Consider the following 25,640-nt stretch of genomic DNA (forward strand, 5'->3'; position numbering starts at 1 on the left):
CGGGTGGCGATGCAGTTCAAATGCAAAAGTAGCTCCTGCATTGAACCTTACGGGAGATACTAGATCTGATTGCTGTATGGTGAGACAAATCTGTTTTATCAGAGCTCCGTTAAAGAACAGGAAATGCCAAAGCGTTTGAAAAATAAACTCCAGGATACACAGCGGTGCGTGACAACCGTAACGGGAAGCCAGAGACTCAAACGGATGCTCATGGAGGGAGGGAGGGGGTAATGAGGACTACAGCTACCAGTCTCCACAGCAGTCTCTGAAAACTATTTGCATTCTTGGCTGAGCGCCCAATGTCTGTAGCTTAATACACGGTGTCTTGCGTGGTTCACGGAACAGCTCGTCAGTCTCTTCCCCCCCCCAGCACGTGAAAGAGAAGTAAAATAAATAATTCCTTGAGTACTGTAAATGTCACCCTCTGTGTACTGAATGCTGCTGGCAGAGAGTACGCGAGGTGTTGACAACGGTCAGGATACCGTTTGTGATCTCAGGGTCCATGATTGCTGTGCTATGGCGTTTGCTCAATGCACTCCGGGAAAAAGGCGCCAAAGGGTTGTCTGCTGCCTTCACAAAGGGAGGGGTGAGGCTGTACCCAGCACCACCCGGGGCAATGTTTTCTGCCCCATCAGGCACTGTGCTCTCAACCCGGAAGTGGGAACTATGGGATAGCTGAGGAACAGCTACCCACAGTGCACCGCTCCTGAAATCGATGGTAGCTTTGGACCATGGACGCAAACAATCGATTTCGTGATCCCACTGTGGACGCGCTAAACCGACTTTATTAGATCTGTTTTGTAATATCGGTTTAAGCTAATTTGAAATAATCGTGCAGTGTAGACGTACCCTCAGTCTCTGTGCTCCTCAGTCCTTGTCATCTTGGCTGTGAATGGCAGCAAGAGCGCTCATTCAGCTAATTGTGATGGTAGTTTTTGTAATGTGGACACTTGTCATCCACCATGAAGACTCCTAACTCTTTTCACATAGGGCCTTAAACAGCCATCACGTGGGAATTTTACGTTGTTGAACGTTGGTTGTCAATAGAGCTGAGCTAATAACAGATTTTTCAATTTGCTGGTAATTCTGAAAAATTGGGGCAAAAATTGTTTTGGATTGACCTGAAAATGAATTTTCAGTGAACAGAAAAATAAAATAAATAAAAATAAAGTTTTTGGATTGAACAAAAGCATTGTTTTTGTTAAAATTGAACCATTTAATATCAATTCTGACTATTTTGAAATTAAAAGTTGCTTTGAACTGAAAATTCAAAATATTTCATTTTGAAAATAAAAATTTCATAATTTTCAGGGTTTTTTTTAGGTTTTCTGCCAAAATAATTCAGCAAAGTCAACTTTAATTTGCTAATCGTTTTGGTATCAGCACATTTTCACAGAAAAAGTTTTGTCAAAAAATTTCACCCAGCTCTAGTTGAAATGGAACATGTTGAAATGGAACATGTCCTAATGTCCTCAGTAAATCATACTTTGAATTTAAAACTCATTTAATAAAATACTGTTCAGAATGTGTATTGTTTTCTCTGTTTCAGGAGATACAAAGTTTACTCACTAACTGGAAAGGGCCAGATCTCACTAGCTATGGGGAGCTGGTTTTAGAAGGAACATTCCGTATTCAACGAGCCAAAAATGAGCGCACTTTGTTCCTCTTTGACAAACTGCTGCTTATTACAAAGAAGAGAGAAGAAATGTTTACATACAAAGCTCATATATTGGTATGTCATGAAGCACATTGTAATGTGCTGATTGAGCCAATTTTCAGCTTTCTTTATACTCTCCTCTGTGATTCACTCTCTCTTCTCTCTTTACAGTGTGGCAATCTCATGCTTGTTGAAGTAATACCAAAGGAACCACTTAGCTTTAGTGTCTTCCACTACAAAAACCCCAAGATGCAGCACACCGTGCAGGTATGACAGAAACCTCCTCATTCTGAACGTAACCTTACATGTTGTTATGCATGATGCCAAATAAAACATTTACCCAATCTTCTGTATTTAAAGCCCATCTCCTCTAATATTTGTGGTACTGGGGGGCCAGATTCTGCCATTAAGTACTCCGTGTACACCTGTGTATCTATATTCCCCAATCACTGAGTGACTACAGTAATGAGTTATTTGACTATCTCATGATTTTACAACAGGCTAAATCACAGCAAGATAAACGCCTTTGGATTCTTCACTTGAAGAGATTAATTCTAGAAAATCACCCTGCTAAAATTCCTGCTAAGGTAAATTAACTAACTCTCTAATCTAAATATTTGTATTATTTAAGACACTTATATTAGCAGACAGTCACATGACAATTTGGAAGCAGCTTTTTATATCAAAAGTCCTCACTCTGTGAGTGAAATGGAATTCAGGTAATATGTTGGGTTTTTTTTTTTGTTTTTTTTTTTGTTTTTTTTTTACATCTTCAGATGATTCATAAAGCTGAAAGGGAAAAAAGCTTCAGAAAAAACATCTACTGGAGTTGGCACATGAATCCTAGAATCTCATCTGTTTGTCATACTCTTTGTCTACCCTGGGATTTGTCCTTTTGCACCTATAGTTATACCAGGGTAGCTGCACCAGAGCAAACCTGTAATGTGGATACACTGCACCACTGTAAAAAGTGACTTGCATCAGTATAATTTAGCTTGGTTTAAAACTGGGGTAATCTGGACTGACGTACGTCACTTTTTATGCCAGTGTAGTACTTCTGCTCTGGGGGGTTTGCACTGGTGCAGTTACTTTGGTATAGCTAAAGCAATGTATTTCTGGAATTGCCTACACCCAACTGATGACTAGGCCTTAGAAAAAAGCCATGGGCTTGATCTTGTTGTTCTTGTATGTAGAACTTCCACTAGAGTCAGTGGCAGTTTTGCATAAAAATTGCCGGAAGGATATGGCCCCATATTTGTAATGTAATATGAACATTGTAATAGAAAACTGAATGCACACTAGAAGATACATTTATACCAAGCTACTTATTAATCTTAAACTCTCTTTACTCCTTAATAGATTTTTTAAAATGTTTTCTACTTAAGTCTCCTGCCCAAATACAACATATTGCTTGTATCACAAAGACTAATCTTAGTTACCCCTTTGCAACCCTGAGAAATAATTTATACTTATTCTAACAAAAAAAGTAAAATAAAATAAACATCTAGTGTTGTCTACTCACATGTATTGATACCCCCCCCCCCAAATCTTTTCTAGTGGTAGTCAATTCATGACACCTAGTGGGGAAATAACTGAACTGCATCCTTAGAAATGCAAACACTCTTTTGATTTTATTTTTTTTGGCTTGTTATCGGGGCGACTCTAGCTTTTGTGGCGCCCTAAGCATGGCAGGCAGGCTGCCTTTGGAAGGTCCCCGGTCCCGCCGCCGAAGGCAGCCTGACTGCTGCCCTTGCAGGGACCAGCAGGGTGCCTCCCACGCGCTTGGATCACTGGTGCCTGGAGCCGCTGCTGCTTGTTATCATATGCCCAATGGTAGCTCATATTTTTTTCTTTAGAAATATATTAATGCAGGAAAAGTCTTGGGATGTTGACTTTGCTATTTAAACAGTAATAAAATATTAATTTTTGGTGGCACTTTTTGTCTTGAGGGCAGATGACATCCAATAATACATTTAAAAAATAAATCTGGTTAGAAATTTCTTAGGGGGAGCAGTGTTGATACTTGTTTCTCATGGCACACAATACATTTTCTCCTCTTGACAAATGAGTAGTTTTCCAATTCAACTTTTTTGGATTTTTATTTATTTATTTATTTTTGGTTATGATAACTCAGGATTCCAGAAAGCATTCACATTCAAATGGACATATATTTAGAACCCCCATATTATGTTTAAGATTTTGAACACAGCAGATGTGGTAGGTAGTAGGAGAAGCTGTTAGAGAACTAGTTACAGTCCCTGATCCTGGTGCCAGTTTTGTGCTGGTACCAGCAGAGGCTGGAGCAGCTTCTGGGCTGCTCCAAATTCCGCAGCTGACAACAGTCCCGTAAGGGTCTGTCTGCCAAGCCAAATCTACCCAAAGTGCTACATGTTCTCAACATATCCACTTGAGGGGCTGGTATAATCAGGTATGCCAGTTTCACACTTGCTGGGATTTCCTCATACTAGAAAGATACCCAGCTAATACAATGTGGCCATTCACTGCTACCTTGACACTGCTGGAATGGTGAGTGGCAAGGGGAATTGTGGTGGAACCTGTACAGTGAACAGCAGCAGTTTTTACTTGCTACCTGGAAAATTAATTTTACTAAACGTGGAAGAGTAAAATGCCAGTCCAGTATAATGCATAATTTGGGGAACCATCTATACCAGCGGTTCTCAAACTTTTGTACTGATGACCCCTTTCACACAGCAAGCCTCTGAGTGTGACCACCCCCCATAAATTAAAAACACTTCTTTGTTTATATTTAACACTATTATAAATTCTGGAGGCAAAGTGGGGATTGGGGGTGAAAGCTGACACCCCACCCCCACGTAATACTTGCGTCTCCCTGAGGGATCACGACCTCCAGTTTGAGAACCCCTGATCTACACTGTATATAAAGTGGCCAAAGAAAAATTGCTTATAATGTTTATTGGGTAGAAATACATTTTAATTTTTGGGCTCCTGTATTTGTCATGTGACAATATTTAGTATAGTTGTATTATGTGACCTAGTTTTGCACAATTTATTTCTTTCAGGCCAAGCAGGCAATTCTAGAAATGGATGCAATACGTAAGTTTTTCTCTTTCACTATAAATTTTTTTCAACCATTCATCTTTAGCTACATATTCTCTAGATTTCATCTAAAATACAGGAAACCTGTGCATATATTCTTTAAAATAAGGCTTGATCCTATGCAGATCAGTGGGAGTTGAGGCCAGTCAGCAACCAACAGGATGTGGCTGATAGTAAACAGGAAGGTTAGATCAGACCACCGATAGACCGTTCCATCTGGCATTTATTCTGAACAGGCACTGGGTGAGGTTGGTCAGCTGCCTCTGCAATATTATCTCCTCCTGGCCAGGACCCACTGAAAAGCTGAGAATAAGTTAAATGCAGTTTGAGGCTTTAACACTTCTCTTTGTCTATTCTGCGTGCTGGCAAACCTACGAAAGCAGGCATCATGGGGGAGCTGCCAACTAGGGATTCTCTGGTAATATAGAAGTCTGGAATCCAGACAGAGCCACCAGGGAGGCAAAAGGCTTCCTCATGGATGGCCTTCCCCTCTTGCAATCTAGGAAGATATGAGGGTAGAATTGCAGGGTATTCCACAGGAGGCAATAACACTCAAAGAAGCACCCCAAGAAAACCCCATAAAGGGACCCTGACAGAGTTTCCCTTTCCTCCAGAGTTCTCTCCCATGAATATTTTTGAGGGGTGTGTTTGCATGCGTGTGTCCGTCAGAGTTAGCAATATCTAAGGCTAACATTACCTAACATTTAAGATGAGCCCAACCCCCACCTTACCCTGTCTTTTTTTTCCTCTCTCTCACTTTCTGCTTTTACTAATGATATGTTCTGACCAGCTCTCCCTGTCCCCTGTGTTGTTAGAAATCTCTAGTAAGTTAATAAAATTCACTCCAGTTGTAGATTTAAACACAATACAGTTAAATGCCCAATAAGCCTTGGAGCAGAGCAGACTCGTATTTTTTTTGTGGGAAATGGGACAGGAGGGCACTGCCTGTGACTGTAGTACACACATCCAGATTAAGTTAGACGCAATAATTGTGCAACAATATTGCCGTGTTAGCAATCCATTGGTAAAGTGGTATTAAATATGTAATGTTTTTTCAGTAGCTAATTGACAACACTACAACAATTACCATTATCAGTTATTAGTTGTCCAGCTTCGACAAAGTATGTTCCACAATATAAGACGCAAAAGGAAGGTAAACTCTTCCCAGAAGTGCTGATGTGACATATCAAATAATATGTAATGTTTATTGATGCCTCTGATTGTTTTATAGATCATCCAGGATTCCACTATACACCGGAGGAAGAAATGAAAGCATCATATAATTCTAAAGAAGGTCTTACCCCACGGAGAGTGAGAAGGAAGTCAGGTGATTAAAATGTGTACTGTCAAAGAAAGCTAAAGGAAAATGTATTGAAATTTTTTTCAAATTATACATAGCGTGGAAGGGGGCAAAGACTGAGTTACTGTAAGAGGCATTGTGTGAAAAGAAAATGCTCTCCACTGATTGCTGTTTTAAAACTGAAATGTATTGCCCCTCCCAGGTTGTCATGTTTGTTTGCAATCAGTAGGTAACTCCTAATCTAAAATTCTCCCTATTGAAATAAAATTATCAGTAGAGCTGGCCAGAAAACACCATCCATCACATCAGAAATTCTGAGTTTTGGAGATTTTGTTTCATTCTGAATCAGAACAAAACCTCAAATCTCAGAATTTCTGGCAAAAGGGAATATTCCATGATGGAAAAATACCAGTGCTGCTGCTGCCTGTTCCAGGTCCCTGTCCAGCAGCGCTACTCCTGGGCTAACAACAACAGGGGGCATGCTACTGAGGAGGAACCAGGAGGCTGGCTGGCTGCTGAGGAGTTGAGAACCCAGGCTCCTGTGGAGCTAGGCAGGCAAGCTGGCAGGCAGATTTCCATGGCAAAACCTTCCTTGTTTCTATAGTAATTGGACATTCCCACTGAATGGTACAAATGGCATTTTCTGACAGAAAAACGGCCCATTGAAAAATGTCCAGTTTGTTCTACATATCAGTTTTTCTCTTTCAAACTCAGAACACTTAAACATAAACTCAGAACACGTACACTCAAACACGTAATAAAGTGTGCGTGTTTTTGTTCTTGTTGTTTTGTCTTTCCTCACAAGCTGTTAGCCTAGTTAAAGATGTTTTTGGAAAACGATGAGGACAATGTTATGTGGTTTATAAGATACAAGACTGGGAACCAGGAGACCTGGTTCCATTCCTGACTGTACCATAGTAACCTTAAGTTTGTCACTTACTCTAATACAGTTCATACAGTGGGGTTTCATATTGCTTATTTCACAGAGATATTGTAAAAGTTAATTAGTGTTTGAGAGGTAACTTGAGATTCTTCAAAGGTACTAGAGAAGACACAATATTATTTCTGTCTACTTAATATAGTAGAAATGTAGCAATGTGCCGAAAACTAAACTAAAATTTTTTAAAAAAATTGAACTTGAGTCTTTTCAGTGCCTAGTATATTTGAAAGTGATAGACGGTCCTCTTGAGGGTTGGGTGTATGTGAGTGAGTGAGTGAGAGAGAGAGAGACATTACTTACAGCTAATTTTTTTTGTGAGGTGACAGAGGGCTTCAAATGAAGCTGCATATTTCCGTATCTAGGATCCATATTGCTGAGTGTCATGGCAAAGTGAGATTTTAAAGCCATAGTAAATCACTCATGGATTGGGTAGATAAAAAATACAGGCATCTCTTAACAGGTTGTATCAATAGTTTTGTGGTGTATATGCCATTTGATTTTATTATGTTAGCATAAAATCCAAACTGCACACTTTTTAAAACAATGGATGTTTATGGGTGTGTATTTATTTATGGATATATAAGAAAGCCAAGTACTTTGATATAGTACTGACGTACATATTTTTTTTAAAGGTGAATAATTAATACCATGGAACCTGTTTTTACCTTAATTACATTAAGCTTTTTTTAAAATCAGACTCCTATGAGCCTTCTGAAGGCTAGACATTTGATAAATGGTACTGTTGGTTAGAGTAATACAATATCTTTTTTATCATCTATAATAAACTTTGTTGGTTATTTATTGTTTTTCTTCCTGTGGTTGAAATGTTTACATAGTTTAACCAGTTTTGAATCCCAACTTTTTATGATGTCCATCTTCAACTACTTAATGAAATATTAAGAGACAGTGATCAGTTAGATCAGAGAAATGTAATATTCAGTTTATACCAAGTCATTTAAGTATAGTTTACAAGAGTATTGATGTAGTGACTTAACATAAAGCAACATTTACCACTGAGAAACAATCAAATCATTAAAGGTTTTCAATTGTTTTTCAAGCAGAATCTCTATACATAATGTTTCCAAGGTGTAAAATTACATTGACAATGTGAAATATTAACTGAATGGTCCTATTTGGAACACTCAACTTATACTTTCAACCAATACTAAACTACAAACCTCACCAAAGGTTTCTAATAGAGCGGTAAATCTCCAGCAATTCAGACAGATTTTCAAAAGTGGAGGCCTCAAATTAGGCTGCTAAGTACAAATTTAGGCACCTAAACAAGTAGCTTGATTTTTCAGAAATGCTAAGCAACTCCCACTGATTTCAAACACATACATTGACTTCAGTTGTGTGCTCAGCACTTATGCAAACCAAGCTAGTTACTAATGGACAGGATTTTCAAAATCACGTACGTGATCTAGGAGCACAAGTCCCATTATCCAACCAAAGGTCCCTATGAAGGGACTCAAGAGCTTAAATTTTGGCATTCATTTTTTAAAATGTTGGCCAAGATACCAGTAGCTTTCTTTGGAACACTGTAGTTAACTATGTTTATCCTTTTCAGAACCTTCGTCTAGAGTCCATAAAGTTATGAAGCCAAGCGGTAAGTTATGTTGTATCTAATTGTATATGCTATTAACAATAAAAAGTCAACACACTAAGCAGTACTACCATAAATTAGGTAAACAAACATAATGGAATTCAAAGATGTGCTATCATCATCTTTGTGACTCTTCCCATTGTGCTTAGTTTGCAGCACATGTAGAGCTGGACCCTCAGCTTTTATAAACTGATGTAGTTAAAGGTAATGGAGTTGCACTGATTTACATCAGCTGACTATCTTGCCCATAGTATGCAACTTCAGCCTTGAGAAAATTGCAATGCAGAGAAAGCAAAATGAGTTAGGGTATTATCCCTACCTTTGAATGTCCATGTTGAGGCCTGATCCTGCAAACACTGAAGCAAGTAAATAGTCCCATATACATAGTTATTCATATGTTCATACCCTCTTGGAGACAGGGTGTGACTATGCCCATCAATAAACATCACTGTCAGGATACATTAACGACAAGACCCCCCCAACTGAACACCCCCTAAGACAAAATGGTTTGTGAACCTGCCCAGGAGTTTCTGGACTGAGTGTTGATTTGTGTTAGAGGTGGGTGGGTTAGAGGCAGAACACACAGAAAATGAGAAATACACAGAACAGAGGGAAAGGCCGCAGCAAGAAGGCCAACAGTAGCCTCTGAGCATGGTGTATGACTGTGGGGGGGGGGGGAAGCTAGAGAGCTCTGGGTTTCTTGTTGGCTGAAGACGCTAGCTACTCTTGGTTCCTCCTGCATTTGGAGAATCAGGACTTTGTAGTTCCTTGCAAATAAAGATAACATCAAAGAATATACCAGACTCCATCAGTTTCTGTTTCCAGCTGGAACATCCCCAGGGCCCCAAACTTTGACTGCCATTCAGGTCAACAAGGGGTAACAATAAAATTACTATTTTTAACTGCAATTATTTATTTAATTCAATTATGGGGAAAGTAAGGCTTTAGCACTAAGCAAATTAATTCTAAATCTTAGACAACAAGATTCAGACTTGAAATATTAATGTAACATTAATAAAGTGGCACAAATTGACTCTTCTATGATTATTTATCATGCTGTACATATTTTTGTATATATTTTCAGAAATAAGTCCAGAGATGCACAAGGTAAGTCCTTTTTGTATTCCATATCTCAGTAGATTCAAATATTACATGGGATTGTTTGAATCCAGAATACTTTCAGAATGTATTGTGTTTTACTGGTTTTAAATAGGATACAAGAACAATACATTTCAGAGACTCTCCAATAACATTATAAAGAAGTACACATATTTTATTTCAGCAATACCTAATAAATAGAACTTGATTAATGTCTGCATGCCTAGATTTCATGATACAGTGCAATAAATCTATAATGTAAAAATACTGTAAAAAATGCAGTTAGGATACCTAAAGTTAGGGTGACCAGATGTCCTGATTTTTGGGTCTTTTTTTTTATATAGGCTCCTATTACTCCCTACCCCTGTCCTGATTTTTCACATTTCCTGTCTGATCACCCTAACTAAAGTGCTATGCAAAGATGGCTTTTTTTTTTTTTTTGACAGTTCTGCTATTTGTATGCATTTCGAGTCACATGTTGCATTTCTGGCAAAAATAAGCTTGTAATACACATTACTCCTGTTAGCCATGGAGAGTCTATATGGAGGATCAAGCTCAACAAGCCAGAAAAGTGTCCATTTGCAATCAGAATTGTTAATTACATTCTAATTGAAGCAGGAAAGACTCATCTTGAGTTTCAGATCTTAGGCTGAGTTAGCAGGGCTGACACTTAAGGGAAAGAATATTTTTACATGCAAATGTGCATATTTTATCTGGCATCACTGTGACACAGTAGCATCAAACACCATTATGTCATTTTTCCACAGTCCTTTTATAGGGTATATCATATGATCCCTATATATCACTTGTGGAAAGTTTAGTGATCAATTCAAGTTCTTTTCTTTGATGTTTCACTTAAGGTACGGCTACACTACCCGCCAATACGGCGAGTAGTGATTGATCTATCGGGGATTGATTTTATTGCGTCTGAAGTCATAAAATCAATCCCTGATCACTCTGCCTTTGACTCCAGAACTCCACCGTGGCGAGAGGCGGAAGCAGAGTTTATAGGGGAGCGGCAGCGGTCAACTCGCAGCTGTCCTCATGGCCAGGTAAATGGACCTAAGATACGCCGTCAGCTACGCTATTTGCGTAGCTGAAGTTGCGGATCTTAGATCAATCCCCCCGGGTAGACTTAGTCTAAGGTACAGATGAATGCAGCAAAAACTTACGTTGTATTTTGGGGCTTTGTTTGTGATTTTTATCTTGCAGCATAAATAAATGTTGATCATGGCATGTTAAAATATACAACATAAAGGGGATACTTAAATTAGTTTTAAATTTATTTTTTTTAAGCGGAGCAGTATTGAAGGAGCCCTGCTTTCTCAGGCTGCCAAACTGGGATCAAGTGAAGCCCTGCTCAGTTCTAGGAAAAAAGGTTCATTGAATCTCAGTGGGCTTGTGAATGAATTTCAAGGGTCCATTGAACCAGCCTACAGCAGTGATCAAGATGAAAATCTCCACCCATGTGCTACAGAACAGATAGATGCTGATGATGAGGAAGAGTGTGAACAGGTAATCTCTTTGCTTTCTGGGTGGGAGTGGTGGCAGAGTAAATGTACTAATGCCCATTTAAAGATGCAGATGTATTGCTTATAACTGCTACTGCTTCTAAGTATTGTTCCTTAAGCCATGGGATGTATCCCAAATATTCATTGAACTTTGATGGTAGAGTTTTAGGAGTTTCAATTTCGGAACACTGAAACCATGAAGACAGCAACATCCAAAATAACTATTTGCATTTAGACCCTTGCATCAATCCTTTGTTGCAATCCAAGAGAGGAAGGAACTGAGTTCTTTCTGGACTACATTCTGGGGTTGAAATTCACCCCTGTGCAGAGGACCAGGGCACTTATACCTACAGAAAGCATTTGTTTTTAGCCAGTCTTCTCTACTCCTCCAGATTGCCTTTGATGTAAATGTTGCTATTTTTACTCATTGTACAGAACTATCTTCTTCTTGCTCTGATACTTGTCACTGAATGAGCTTAACTTATACTGTTAAAGAAGGTGATTGGCTACCATTACGTTCATTGTCCTTTCCACTCTACGGGATATCTTCATGCATATGCAGCTGTTCTGAATGACTGTAGGCCTCAGTTTTTAAATGTGGACATATTAACAAGGTGTCAAAATCCCACACTCTGTTGCTCTAATCTATGCTAGTGAACATAAATACCTATCCAGTAGTCCTAAATACCAATTTGAGTGTCCAGATATGTGATCTGGAGATCCATCTAAGCGCTCACGCTTTTAAATTGAGCTACTCATCATTACGTAAAGAAGTTTGCAATGGGGCACACAAGCCCCTGTGCATGGAAGGAAGAGGTTAATGGGCTGCTGAAGGCCCAGTTAGCCCAGACTGAGCCACCTGGAGCTGCAGGCAGGTTTCCAGGGAGAGGCTTGGAAGGAGGCAGAGAGAGAGAGCGAGCAAGCAGACATAAGGCTCTCACTGTCAAGGTATGTCTACACTACCTGTCGGATCGGCGGGCAACGATCAATCCAATGAGGGTCAATTTATCGCGTCTAGTCTAGATGCCACAAGAGGTGTAGGTGGAGTCAGCAGAGGAGCGGCAGCCATCGACTCACCGCAGTGAGAAGGTCTAAGTATGTCGACTTCAGTTACATTATTCGCGTAGCTGAAGTTACGCAACTTAGATCGATCCCCCCTCCTAGCGTAGACCAGGCCTCAGAGAGAAGGCTGGCTAGGACCAGGGGCTAGGGAGGACTGGTGGATCTTCTGGAAGAAAGGGAAGAGTTTATTTCATATTTGTTTTGGACTTTGAGTGCCCAGCAGGGATAGATCTATAAGCGACCTAACTCAAGGGCTGAGGTCTACAACCCAGAAAGGTGTTAGAGGCTGGGTGGAGCAGTAGAAGAGCAGCTAGGAAACTGATGCTGAGTGGTGTTTGTTTTGCAAGGGGTGCTCTAGTAAGAACGTGGTATAAAAGAGTCTGAAAACTCCTCTCTGAGCCTGCTGCCTGCCATGTCATGAGAAACTGCATTGCTCTGAGACTTTTACTGTGAATTCTGGAGACAAGTAACATCCTGCAATGAATGTGGTCTCTGATATCTAGCAACACAAAAGGGATAGCACAAGAAAATGTCTCTTCCACTGCAAATTCTGATTTAGTTACATCATGTTGAACTCTGGCATTTCCCAGATTTGGCTGTGACTAAATACTGTGGTGTTCAAAGAACTGTAGACCATAATATATCCATTTTTTTTTTTTAATCGCAGGGCACACAAAAAAATTCACAGCAAAAACCTAAAGGAGGTAGAAAAAGACTTAATAGCCAAGCTGCTGAAAATGTTGAAAAACGAAGAAGTGTTAATCTCAACAAATGTGAAATGCAGGTATTTAAAATGAAATGTGTCAGGCCTGATACTCTTATTTTGTTACATCTCTGTATAGCATAGCTATGTCATAGGCATCTATATGTATCTTTCTAAATGGACACATGTAGATAAAAATAGAATTGCCATGATAGCTAAATAATGTCTTATGCTCAGAAATTTTCCCTAAACCTTAAATGAACTTCAAAAGAGTAAGAAGTAAAATGTGTAAAAATAATGAATCCAACAAACTGCAATTAGACATCTGTGTCTGCAGGTATTTCACAATATGTGATCTTAAAAGCAAATGAACATTTACTTAGTTTTAATGTAAAGGAACACTAATAAAGTTGTCACTCCAAAGTGCTATTTTGTATGCACTACAGTTTTATGTTGTTTAATTTAAATTTTAATCATATTGTCTTAAAAAAAACCACTAAACATCTTAGTGCAGAATCTTCTATCTGATTATGATAATTACTAGAAAAACCCACTAATCTGATGCTATTACAAAATAGCTTGATGTAATATTGGGAGGTTGCACACCTGGTAGATAATACTGCACTTTCTCTTAAAGGACTCAGTCCTGCAAGGTAATGAGCATCAAGGTAATGAGCATCAAGCTCCCATGAAATGCCTGATTCAGCAAAGCACTGAAGTATATTATTAATTCTTCAAACATAAAGTCAGTGGGAGCTTAGGGTGTGTAGCATCTGTCAGGGTATTAAGTAACATGCAGGATCAAGCCCATGCAGCTTCAGAAAATCCTTGGAATACTTTGCAAAGTTTTGGCCACCTTTTAAAAATGAAGTCATTGATATTTTGGAAAGAATCCAGTGAAGAGTCATAAAATGATGAAAGTATTCAAGGAAAAAAAGTTTGCCTTCTGTAGTGAACTGTGATTAACTTATATTTATTATATTATATATATTCAAGGCTATGCCCTGTGATGTGAACTTAGGGGACCCCAATATATATTGCTTAGGGAAAAAGATGACTAACAGGATCAGTCTTACCTGCTTATTGCCACCCCATTGTAGTCCTCCTATATGTAGGGGGGGAGAGTCATACTTATATATTCAAATGCTAGATGGTGGAAAAGATTGGGGGTGGTGGCAAAGTTTTACACATCCACCACAGTTTGCAAGGGGTGATAAGGATTCTGAAACAATGGAGCAAGATCATTCTGCATTCCTCTGCTAGGCTCCACATGGCACAGCATTAGGGTCAAGGTTATAGTCCTCAGTATCAAGGACATTACTGCAGAGAGTGAGGCTAACAAAATTGTGTATTTCAATTCTCCACAGAGCTCCAAAGATCCTTCAGATGAAGAATCTACCCAAGTGAATACAGACCTTTCCTTTTCCTGTTCTGCTAGGCAGCCATCTAGACAGTTTAGCACATCGCAGAACAACTCACTAATCATGGATATCCTGGGGGGAACTACCACTGTGAGAAACATCTGGACTGACCATCAGATCAGACAAACCTTGTTTCCCAGTAGACGGCCAGCTCAGGAGAATGAAGACGATGAAGATGATTATCAGATGTTTGTACCATCGGTATCTACATCCAATTCAAGTTCAATTGCGTGTGAGGAGAGGGCTGCTTCAGGTCGTCCATGCAGTTGGCATGTGGGATTAATTAATCAAAATGAGATCTCCAGCTCCAGTCATCATAGAATTGTTAGACGGGCCAGTAGTGCTGGTGAAAGTAACTCTTGCCCAAATAATGCAAGACATAGAGGCAATGACTTTGTCCAGCACAGAAGGGAAGTGAAAAGTAGTTCTAGAACTGATGTGGGCAATATCAGTCCTTACCCAGAATCTTCAGAAGAGCTGACCATTGATGATATAGAGCATGTCTATGATAATATAAGTTATGAAGATTTAAAACTGATGGGTCTGACCAGAAAGAAAGAGTCTGGTCATGGTCCCCAAAGATCTACTAGAGACTCTCTCCACAAAAGCCAAAACAAAAGAAGCTTGGTGGAAGCAGCCTCTGAAAAAAGGCAGGCAAATCAAAATAGGACCTCCATTCTTGCTAGTAAAGATGAAATCCTACTCAGAAGAGAGGCACCAACTTTAAGTTCACATGAGCTCAGGATTGTTGAGGAGAACATCTATGACACCATAGTGCTTCAAGAACCACCACTTTTGAATTTCAAATGCAACCGTCTTAAATGTTCTAAAAGGAGGAGTTTTTTGGGCCTGGAAACAGACTTTGCATGTTGTGATAATCTAAGGCAGTTTGTTTCTGAAGAGAGTCTCCAGTTCAGTGAAGATGAAAGTCCATATCATTATGTTCCTTTAGATAATGACTATTTGAGCTTAGTTGATAGCTCCTCCAACTCTGATTCACTCTCCCACAAGTCTGCAGCTGATAAACTATCTGAAGAAGTAGATGAGATCTGGAATGACCTGGAGAATTACATCAAGAAGAATGAAGAAAAGACAAGAGACCACGTCTTGGCAGCCTTTCCTGTTTGTAAAGATGATATGCAGGAAAGACTCCATGTTGGAAGTACTCCTGAACTGAGTAAGGATGTGGAATATTCACTTTCCACACTCTCACTGCCAGAAAAGCCTGTTTTCCCTAAAACTTTGAAACACAGGGTAGCCAGATTGAGTGAGGCCAGTCTCAGATTTGATGAATCAACATCATCTAAAGATAATTCACTTCTGAGTCTTAACAGATCTTCCTTCTCCAGTGAGTTGCCTTTTATAGACAGCCCTTATGAATCTGCCAATAGTATTCTATCCAATGCACATACAGAGAGCACTGACAATGGAATGGATATTGTGGATAAAACAAAAAGCAGAGTTTTTATGATGGCAAGGCAATACAGTCAAAAAATTAAGAAGGCCAATCAGCTTTTGAAGGTAAAAAGTCCAGAGCTGGAACAGCCATCCAGCCAGCAACAGAAACTGAGGCACAAAGATCTTGCGGCCATTTTGGAGGAGAAGAAACAAGGGGGTCCTGCCATTGGTATGTTAAAAATATTGTCCTTCTCAATCTCTTTCCCCGCCCCCACTTCCCCCAATAGATTTCTTTAATAGCTTTTTGGTGAAATTTATGTATTGATTTAAAATGCTATAACCCTGGTCACCTCTTGATCCACCAGTTGGATGATGATGACAGTATTACCTTTAATGTGTTACCACTGAGATGAAATTGAGTTCTTTATGTAACTTTAGTGCAAAAAGGATATAAATGCAATTCTATATTAAGAGAAAAATCTTGCCATTCATTGATAGAAGAGAAGAGGAAAGAATGGAGCAATGTCAGCAATCTTGCTTTCACAAGACAGGTTGGTTCAGGATAGCCTGAGAATAGAAGTGTGATCCTGGGCACTCTGGCCTTTTATAAAAAAAAAAAAAAGCAGTACTTTTCTTGCTTAGGGTGGTCTGCAGGTTTCAGCTGAGAAGGTGGCCTAATCACTCCTCCTCTGGGCCCCCTTGAGCCACAGAATACTATCCATCACAGAAGCCAGGTCCAGCTCCTTTATAGAAAATTCCTGTTTGTTGCTTGCAAGCATGGGGTTGGGGTCATGGAAGGAAAAAGTCTCGGTCTTTACCCCTTTCTAGAGAACCTGCACTGCACAGAGCAGGGTGGAACAACAGAAGTTTCCTGTGAGAAATTTTTCCATGGACGATTTTAAAATAAGTTGGGGACTTGGATTCAGCAAACTCCCAGTCACCAGAGTTTGTGCATCTCATTGTATCTATAGAATTTTAAAAAACAGAAATATCTTATTTATCATATCTGATGCAGCTTTCAGGATGCTCCTAAAAGATCAGATTTTTTTACCAGGAAAAAATATCCACCAAATATAATAGTATGTTCTGTGCTCCATTATGTTGCATTGTGTGACATGGTATCAGTCAGTGATGTTTCATGAGAATGATAAACTGTTGAAAAACATGTGAGAACAGCAAACCTTGCAGCCACTATAGCAAGTGGGAGAGCCCCAAAGTTCGGAGTTGGGATAAACATCCCAAGATGCAGATGTTTAATTAAATCTCTGAGTTTCCTGGCACACTGCATGACCCAGTGGCCCATAGCTATCCCTTCCCTTGCTAACTTCTGGGGGGAGCCCCAGTGGCCTGTTACCCTGGCTGATGTGAATTGAAGGCAACTTGTAGGCCTGTGCCCTCTGGCATCTTTCTGAAGCATGGTCCTCTCTCCTCTATTTCTAGCCCTTCCCTGGGGGCATCTCCCATCTCTTTCTCTCTCTGCCACCTTTGATGGATTCCATTTCCTCCTCTTCTTCCCTCTTCCACAAATGCAGGAGTCTCCTCCCCCCCCGTCCCCCTCCACACCTGGCACCTGTGCTCTCTTTGTTGGAGGGGTTGCAGGCTGCCTCCATGCCTATGAAAGCCAGCACAGGAGCAATGAACAATTGTAGGAGAAGACTCAGCCTCTTGTTGCCCAGAAACAATAGGAGGAGGAGACTTTAGTGACCAAAGGTGAGCATTGTAGTGAAATATTCTTCCCAACCAGCCACTTAAGACAGGGCAAAAACCTGGGAGTGTTCCACCCCCAAATGGGGATGTTACCAGTATGCTTTAGTGTTGTAGTCATTTAATCTATTTATTAGAGGTTCTCAGACTGTGGTCCCTGGAGCACTTGCTGGTGGTCTGCAGAGGGCTGACTAGGCACATGGTACTGGCTCTTCCTCTCCTTTCCCCAGCTGCTCAGTCATGTTGAAATACTGCTAAAAATATATCACTTTCCTAATGTTACTTTTCCATGTATGGACTTGCTGCCAGAGGGATGCGATGAAAGATGATCCATATGACTGCAAATGAAAGGGGAAGTGTCCCTGCCACTCTGTGTGTTTTTTAAGACTGAGAATGTCTGAACTATCAACATCAGTAGATAGAAGAAAATATATATGTGAAATAGTTTTCTTTTAAGAAGAAATAAATACTCCAGCAACTTTGAAATGGTGAACTAAAAAGAGAACCGAACTGCTTGATATTTAGCAGTAGCAGTGCTTTTAACAGTTACATAATTTATCTTTTCATAACTACAGATCATATTGATGCTGGCATCTTATTCCCAGAATGTATGGTGCATGGTTGTTCACTCTTTTGTCACAAAACATTTCACGCTTGTCAGTTTCATGTTTTACTACAATGAATGACTGTGTACATGTCACTGATCTGAAATGTTGGAGTCTAGAATTGCATTGTTTTATGGACTGTAAGGCTGAAAAATGTTGATGTTTACAATGGTCAAGGACAAAGATTTAAGAGTTAGTTTGTCTGAAACTTTAATTTTCATATAACTTGTGTTTTACACTGTTGTTAATTTTGACTAGTTAACTATTTCTCTTCTCCAGGTGCCAGAATTGCTGAATATTCCCAGCTTTATGACCAGATTGTTTTTAGAGAGACATCACCCAAAATGCAAAAGGATACTTGGGCCACTCCTCAGAAACCATCAGCCTTAAGGTATTCATCCCCAGTGTCAATATCTCCTTCTCGTTCTCAGTTAGCTAGTGAACGCTTAAGGGCAGAGGACTGGCTTTTGCATTCTACATACAGTAATGGAGAACTAGCTGATTTCTCTCCCTGGTCCGAAGTCCAAGATCTGAAGTCAAAGAGCTCCTCTGTAGAGAGCGGTGCAAAAAGCAATCCAAGAGAATTGCCATCAGCCTGCTCAGTGCCTTCTCTTCAGATTTCTACACAGCTGCATGGCCCAGCACAAAGGTGGAGTGCCATTATTAGTCAGCCTAACAAAGAGAATTTACACCAAGATCACATTTATAACTCACTAGGAAAGAAAGCAAATCATACAAAATCACAAGCATACAGCAGGTCACAATCCTCTTCTTCAATTGTGGTCAACCAATCTGAGGAACCAATAACTTACCTAAATGAAATGGACAAGAAACAGCTGTACTCAAATAGAAACTTTAGATCTGACAGCCAGGAGTCTGTGCCAAATGCTGCTTCAGGATTCACAGTATGTGATGTGATGAAGCAGTTCCCTGAAAACTGTTCAGAGATGATTCTTCAAGACTCTCAAAAAGTTCTGAGAGTGAACAAGAACTCGCCGCTAAATGCACAAATAGCTACGCAGAACTATTTTTCTAATTTCAAAGACACTGCAGAAGGAGAAGAGGATGATGACGACTATGTTGAAATAAAGTCTGAAGATGAGGGGTCTGACTTAGAGACTTCCCAGAACCAAACAAAGAAATCAGACCCAAAGATAAACAATGTAGACTCTGCTTCTTCTGAGACTCTCTGTAGCAAAAGCATGTCTTGTACTCCTGGAAAACCAGTGAATAGCAAACTTGCCCTTACCCCATACCTGACTGCATACAATGATTCAGATAAACTGAATGACTACCTGTGGAGTGTTCCGTCTCCTAATCAGCAGAATATTGTCCAGTCTTTAAGGGAAAAGTTTCAGTGTCTTAGCTCAAGTAGTTTTGCTTGACACTTTCAATAATTTCTAATTGTGCTGCCTTAACATGTCAGAGTATACATTAGTACAACCAATACTGGCATGCTGTATTTTAATAATGTGTAGACATCGAGCACTGTATCACAGTAATACTGGAAAATGTAGATGTGCAATGTACCTTTTTTACAGTACAGAAAGTTAAAGTGGCCAGGCGTGCACTGTCTGGGATTAAGATCTACTTGTATCTTTATAACGCAGACTGATTTTTCCTTATCTTTCTCATTTAACTTTACATATATTTTACATCTCCCTTCTTTCTCCTGTCTCTCCATGTGGAAATCCTAGTATTCAGACTGTTGGAAGGTAGCCAATGCTGAGTCCAAAAATGCATGTACAATTACTGTAATTGCACATGTGAGTGCTGAGTTGAGCATCTAGCCACCTGACTACGCAAATAACAGATTTCTGAGCACACTTAAGGGAATTGTACCAACAAACTCGGTGTGCAGTTGTACACACATTTTTGCACATGATCTTTTGAAAATCAGGCTCCAGGTCTGTGGGACCATGCATAAAACACAATATATGTGACTACTGTAGAAAATAGAATTATTACATTTTAAATAAATTTGCTAGTGAATGCTGCCAGATGGATAACCCTGGTGTCTGAAGACATTATCCTTACTATAGCTCCATAACAGCTAAAGCACAGGCAATGGCATCTTCCCCTGTACCAGCCTGGCAGAGTGCCTCAGTCCTGGAGCTTATTAGCTTTAGGAAATGAGAAGGTAATTCAGTTTCTAAGCCAATTCAATGTTTGGGCTTGTGGAGACTGCAAATACCTGTTGTGATTGTGGTGTTTATAACATGGACACCTTACTATTAAGAACAAGACCATCAGCAGCAGATAAATGTAAGTTGTAGGTGAAAGCTCTTGGCTTTTCTAGTATTTGTAAGATGGCGGGTTCCTTTGGCTACATTTATAGGTCTTGTCATTCAATACCAAATGCTCATGATGAGGCTTCTTGCAGTCTGATCCTCTCTTAGTTCTGAACATACTGTAGTTCTCAAAATGTCCATTGTCAACCTAATTTAATGTAAAAGGTAAAAAGGGTTGTGCTATCTACATTAGAAATGAGGTATCATCTTCATACACTTTCATTATTTACCAATAGTGTTTGGCCGCTAAGAAGACTTTTTTTAAAGACCCTCTGAAATAGCGAATTTTTCTTTATAAGAATAGTAACACTTCTGTCTTAAATATAAGAAAAGTTAAAGGAAGTAAAATATAATAGCAAATGTGTTTATGTCAAAAGTCGTTAGCTCATATCATCTTAAGGGAAGAAATATCTTAAGGTTGAGTTGACATTGACTTTGAGGGCCTAATTCAACTCTCATTAAAGTCATAATCCTCAATTTTTGACATTACTTTTTGGTTAGCAGCCATCTGTGAACAAACAGGAGAATAGGTCATGTAAGACCAAAGTTCCTGTTACATACATATAAATAAAAGGAGTTGGAAGAAAAATTGAGAGGGCATGATGCATTGGCAATTATTTTCCTAAAGAGAGAGGTTTTCAAACTTTTCACTAAAGTATCAGTTTCTCTGTCAGGGAAGAATGTGGGAAGATCTTTCTCTCTCTCTTAAGTCAGTAAGAGAGACCTGACTTAAAAATATTCTCCAATACCTTTTGTTGGTCCAGGTTTTCCACTACCTTTAGAAATAAAATGACCCATACAGTGATGGGGATGAAAATGTTCATTTGTCATACAGACCAAAATGGAATATCTGGGATTAAACAGGGGATGAGGATGGCATCTTTACCTCTTATAAACATAATTGTCAATGTTTGATCTAATTCCAAAATAGGGTGTGGGTGTGTGTGTGGGTGTGATTTTTCCTAAATCTCATTATTCATTCCTAGCTTTTCTTCCATGCCAGCAGGACAGATAATGAATGTCATCTTGTACAATTTCAGAGAACAATCACTCCTCCCTTCACACAAAATAGCTTTTTTCCTCTCTTAATCTCCTCTCTTCTATTCCTGACAAGATTTATCCCATTTTCCTCTCTTTCTGATCACATAAATCATGCAATGCTTTTATCTGTAAATTGGCTAAAAATGCTAATGAACCATTCCTGATCAGTTGGTATACCTGAAAACCCTGGAGATGGCACTTTTAAAAGTATTAATCCTCACTAGCTGGAAAAGGAGACCAGCCTGACTTTAGCCATTAGGAATCAAATAGAGCTTCCCAGAGAGGAAAAACATACCAGTGGAAGTACAAACATTTAAAAATCTGTCCCCAATTTTGAGGTGCTCCTGATGGGAAAGCACAAACTACTTTTATGTTACTTTATCAGATTCTCTTCAGGGCCTATGCAGGGAAAAGTTAGTGTACACATTAGCTCAGAGCCCCCAGCAATAACAAGGCTGCCATGGAGGTGTGGTAGTGTGCAAGACATCTACAACCTCTAGAGTTGCCACCTCTGAGATGCAGAAAAACTGGCCACCGTCCCCACTAGCCTGATCCCCCACCCCTTCACCTTTTAGGTGCCCTCCCTGCACCCCACTCCGGGGCGTGCCCCCATCCTGTCTGGCTGGGAAGGAAGGTGGCTCTGGGCCCTGGTGAAATCCATATGCAGCTGGTAGGGAAGGTGGCCCCACAATAACAAACCCACTTGTCCCCTTTCTCCTATCTAGATGGAGGCTAGAGAGTCTGGTTGACCCAGAGCATGCCAGGAAAAAGGGGAAGGGAGCTGAGTCCTCCACGGCAGGCCCAGGTCTTAAAGGGAGAGGCCTAGGGGAAGTCTCTGCTGAGTATTTCCTCCCCTTTTATCCTCAGGGTGGGGGAGCAGCCAATTAAATCATTTCACTGGCAAGGCTTGTTAAAAACTGGCCAGGTGGCAACCCTAACTGCCATGTGCTGGGGCCTGCAGGAAATTTGCTCAGCCCCAAAATAGGTGATGCTGGCAGACTAAAGGAGCTTGACCAGGGTGACTGAGGGATGTGTTAACACATCCTTGCTGCAGGTCTGGCTAGTAGGGTGCTCCTTTAATGCCTCTGACTGAACTTCAAGCTGCCCTTCCTGATGGGGGTGAATCTCCTATATAAGAAGTGTGATCCTTGCTGTTGCACTTCCTGAACGAGCAAGAGGTGAATCTGGCTCATTGTGTTTAGAAACAATGGTTCAAAAACAACACAAGTTTCTTTTCACTTCAGAATACATTCCATTCTTTTGCAAATGATACATATTATACTGGCTTCTGTTTAGCTCCCTTTATTTTCTTTGTTGCACAGCTTTGGATTCTATTACTTGAAAATGTACTTAAAAGAGAGCCTAAATGTGTGTACTCTACAGCCATGGATATATCTTGTATATCTGTTTTTGTGGTGCTTTAAATTTTTCGGAAGTAGATGAAGTGATACAAAGTTAAAATAAGCATGGTCGTATTAATGTTCTGTTTCCACTAACAATGCATTACTTCTCTCAACTACAAAGCACAGTAGTCCACCTAATTATTTTAGAATTGTCAACTATTACTGTATAGGTTATTCTGAAATACATCTGCAGTTGCCAGGATATATTCAATGACTTTTGTTTTGCTGAGATGCGGATTTCAGGAGTTGCTTGTTGATTATTTTGAACTGTCTACGACACAAGTCTTTCCATTGCTAAGAAATGTGTACTCTGGGGATTTATTTGATCACTGTACCACAAGTTCCACTTTTGTTATACACAAAGTCATTTTTGTTATAGTGGATGTTCAAACAGTTTTGGAATCTGCATTTAGTAAAACACAGTTGAGGAATAATGTACATATTTAAGATACTGAAATTTAGTAATGCTGATATTTATTTAATATAGCTTGTAAAGTAATGTAAATATGAATAGAAATTAACGTGTGTTAAGTATAGCATATCTAGATTTGTCTAAACTACTAGGAATTCTGTTTAACTTCAGAAGTTTATGAAATCTCATGCAGTCAATGGAACAAAATGGAGGAGAGTTATAACAATGTATAACCGTTTCCAGGGATCAATTTCATATGATTTTTAATTTTGGGTACTTTAAATTATTTTAGTTTGCTATTGGCAGATAGGCAGCTGAAATTGACTAAAGGCTAAGCACTGGAAACATTTTCGTTGGTAAAACAAGATTAACAGCTTTCAGCTCTTCCATGAATAAATGAGACCTGAAAAGATAGAAGAATATTTCCTAGGCTCTACTGGTAGGACGTTTGAGTTGTGTTGGCAGCTCCTGTTAACAGTTTACAAATAAATAAAATAAAATGCCCAGTAACAGGAATAAGAAAAGTCAGATCAACTGCAAAATGTCGATCCATTAGGATTAAGTGCAGTATAATTGTTCTTATGATGATTTCCACCCAAAAAACATGTTACAAAGACATGGAAATAATGTCAAGAAAAATCCATATTGTTTTAATTCAATACTTATTTGGTAAATGCATGGGGCTGGAGATACTGTACATATCTCTGCAGAAAAATATTTTTCTGCATATTTTCTCAGACTCTATTAGACTTCACTCCACCAGACTCAATTAGCTTGGTGCGAGCTTTCTTTGATGGGAGTGGGGTGGAGGGAGAAAAAGGGGCGAGGTATTAAGAAGAACAAGTTGTCTCACAGCAAAGGTTAAAAAGTTCATTTTTTGAACAGAACAAAGCTGATGTGAGATTGTCAGAATGTGAATTATCTGCAGCCTCAGGGCAACAAAAATGTGAATGGAATAAACATAGCAACAGTTCTGTAATACAGGTGGTAAAAATTGATGGTTTTGTAGCATTTGTCTTTCTGTTGTTGCTGTCCCATAGATGGTGGTCTCCTCTCTTTGGCAATAAACCCATCTTTTTTAAAGCAAATTTGTTTGAAAGAGAATTTATTTTAATCCTGTAATATTGCTGGTAAGACTCTCGTATTTTTCTGTTTTATTTAAGTCTCTGTATTTGTCGGTAGTTCCTGCACTATGCTACCAGACAAAGAGTTAAAAAATGAAGTTACTTGTTCCAAGTTTAACTGTATAGTTCTTAATTTCTGCATATATATGTAATATCTTCTTCTGTGGATAAGAGATGGAACTTATATCGCACTTTTTAATTACTTGTTTTGTAAAGAATATGTAAAAATATATGTACATGTAGGAAACTTCTTAAGACAAGCTTTTCTCCATTTTGTTTTGCTTAAAAGCTGAGTTTAAAGCATGCCAAAACTAAGAAAAACATGTTAATATGTACTGCTTAGGGAAAAAAAGCAATAAATGCTAAATTTGTTTGCAAAAATCAAGATGTCTGCAAAACAGCAGTGTTTAAATGAGCTGTTTATAGGACAATACTATCTTGTAACAGGACTCCATCCTTCAATATATGTACAGCCACTGACTCCTCTGCCTGTATATTATCTCCATCCCAAAATGCTGTGGAGATTGGCCAGAACTAGAACCTTGAATATAACACCTTCAGATAGTGGGAGTATGGATGAATTTGAATACCTGGATCAAAAATCTCCCTTTCGCTTCTAATTCTGGATACAAAACCAGAAAGGGCCCATTTTCTACTTTAAATCCAGCCAAATACTTGCAAGAACAGTTCAGACTTTACAAATTGAATCAAAAAAACAAAAATGTACTTCATGTTGTGTTCTGTCACACAGAGGTTGATGAACTTGCTACAGCTTTGGCAAAGCGAGACAGGTCCTTTAACTCAGTGTGTATCTATACTTACAGCAGCATGTAGAGTACATACACAGCACACACCCCTACCATGGGTATAAATAGCATTGTAGATGGTTTTACACTCCTTAGGCAAGTACAGTAATGACATGCCAGCATCTTAGGGTATATACTGTACACGTCTCTCTAAATGCCCAACCAGTGCCTCTCTTGTCTGTCGCTATTTTTACCCATGGTAGTTTCCTACTGCCTCCCCAGTGTAGAGAGAGATTTTGGCAGGGGAAAGCAGCAAGGAGAGGCTCCAGTAGCTCCTCACTGCTGGAGCTTTTCCTTGACATAGGAAGCTGCTGGAGTCTTTCTCTGCCACAGGGAAAGACTCCAGCAGCTCCCTCCTACCAGAGTCTTTCCCCACTGCTTCACCTGTTCTGGAGCCTTCCACAGAAATGTGGATGCAGACGGCTTTTCACTACAGTGGGTGTAGGTATACACATGCTGCATGCCAGTGTCGGCAAGGCT

At 39.5% G+C, this 25,640-nt stretch overlaps 1 protein-coding gene across 1 annotated transcript in view; it reads left to right on the plus strand.

The window, feature by feature from the left end:
- The window catches only part of PLEKHG1 (pleckstrin homology and RhoGEF domain containing G1), a 241,478-nt gene extending 217,160 nt beyond the window's left edge, over positions 1-24,318 (plus strand). Inside the window, exons 9-19 of the mRNA XM_032782441.2 lie at positions 1,550-1,732; positions 1,829-1,924; positions 2,158-2,244; positions 4,699-4,732; positions 5,967-6,062; positions 8,546-8,584; positions 9,666-9,688; positions 10,976-11,194; positions 12,920-13,036; positions 14,323-16,003; positions 18,363-24,318. Of these exons, the coding sequence (XP_032638332.1) occupies positions 1,550-1,732; positions 1,829-1,924; positions 2,158-2,244; positions 4,699-4,732; positions 5,967-6,062; positions 8,546-8,584; positions 9,666-9,688; positions 10,976-11,194; positions 12,920-13,036; positions 14,323-16,003; positions 18,363-19,468 (3,681 nt within the window). The 3' untranslated portion in view covers positions 19,469-24,318. The remainder of the gene's footprint in view (positions 1-1,549; positions 1,733-1,828; positions 1,925-2,157; positions 2,245-4,698; positions 4,733-5,966; positions 6,063-8,545; positions 8,585-9,665; positions 9,689-10,975; positions 11,195-12,919; positions 13,037-14,322; positions 16,004-18,362) is intronic.
- Positions 24,319-25,640: the final 1,322 nt, after the last annotated feature.

The sequence above is a fragment of the Chelonoidis abingdonii genome, chromosome 3, assembly GCF_003597395.2.
Source record: "Chelonoidis abingdonii isolate Lonesome George chromosome 3, CheloAbing_2.0, whole genome shotgun sequence".
In the NCBI taxonomy this organism is placed as follows: domain Eukaryota; kingdom Metazoa; phylum Chordata; order Testudines; family Testudinidae; genus Chelonoidis; species Chelonoidis abingdonii.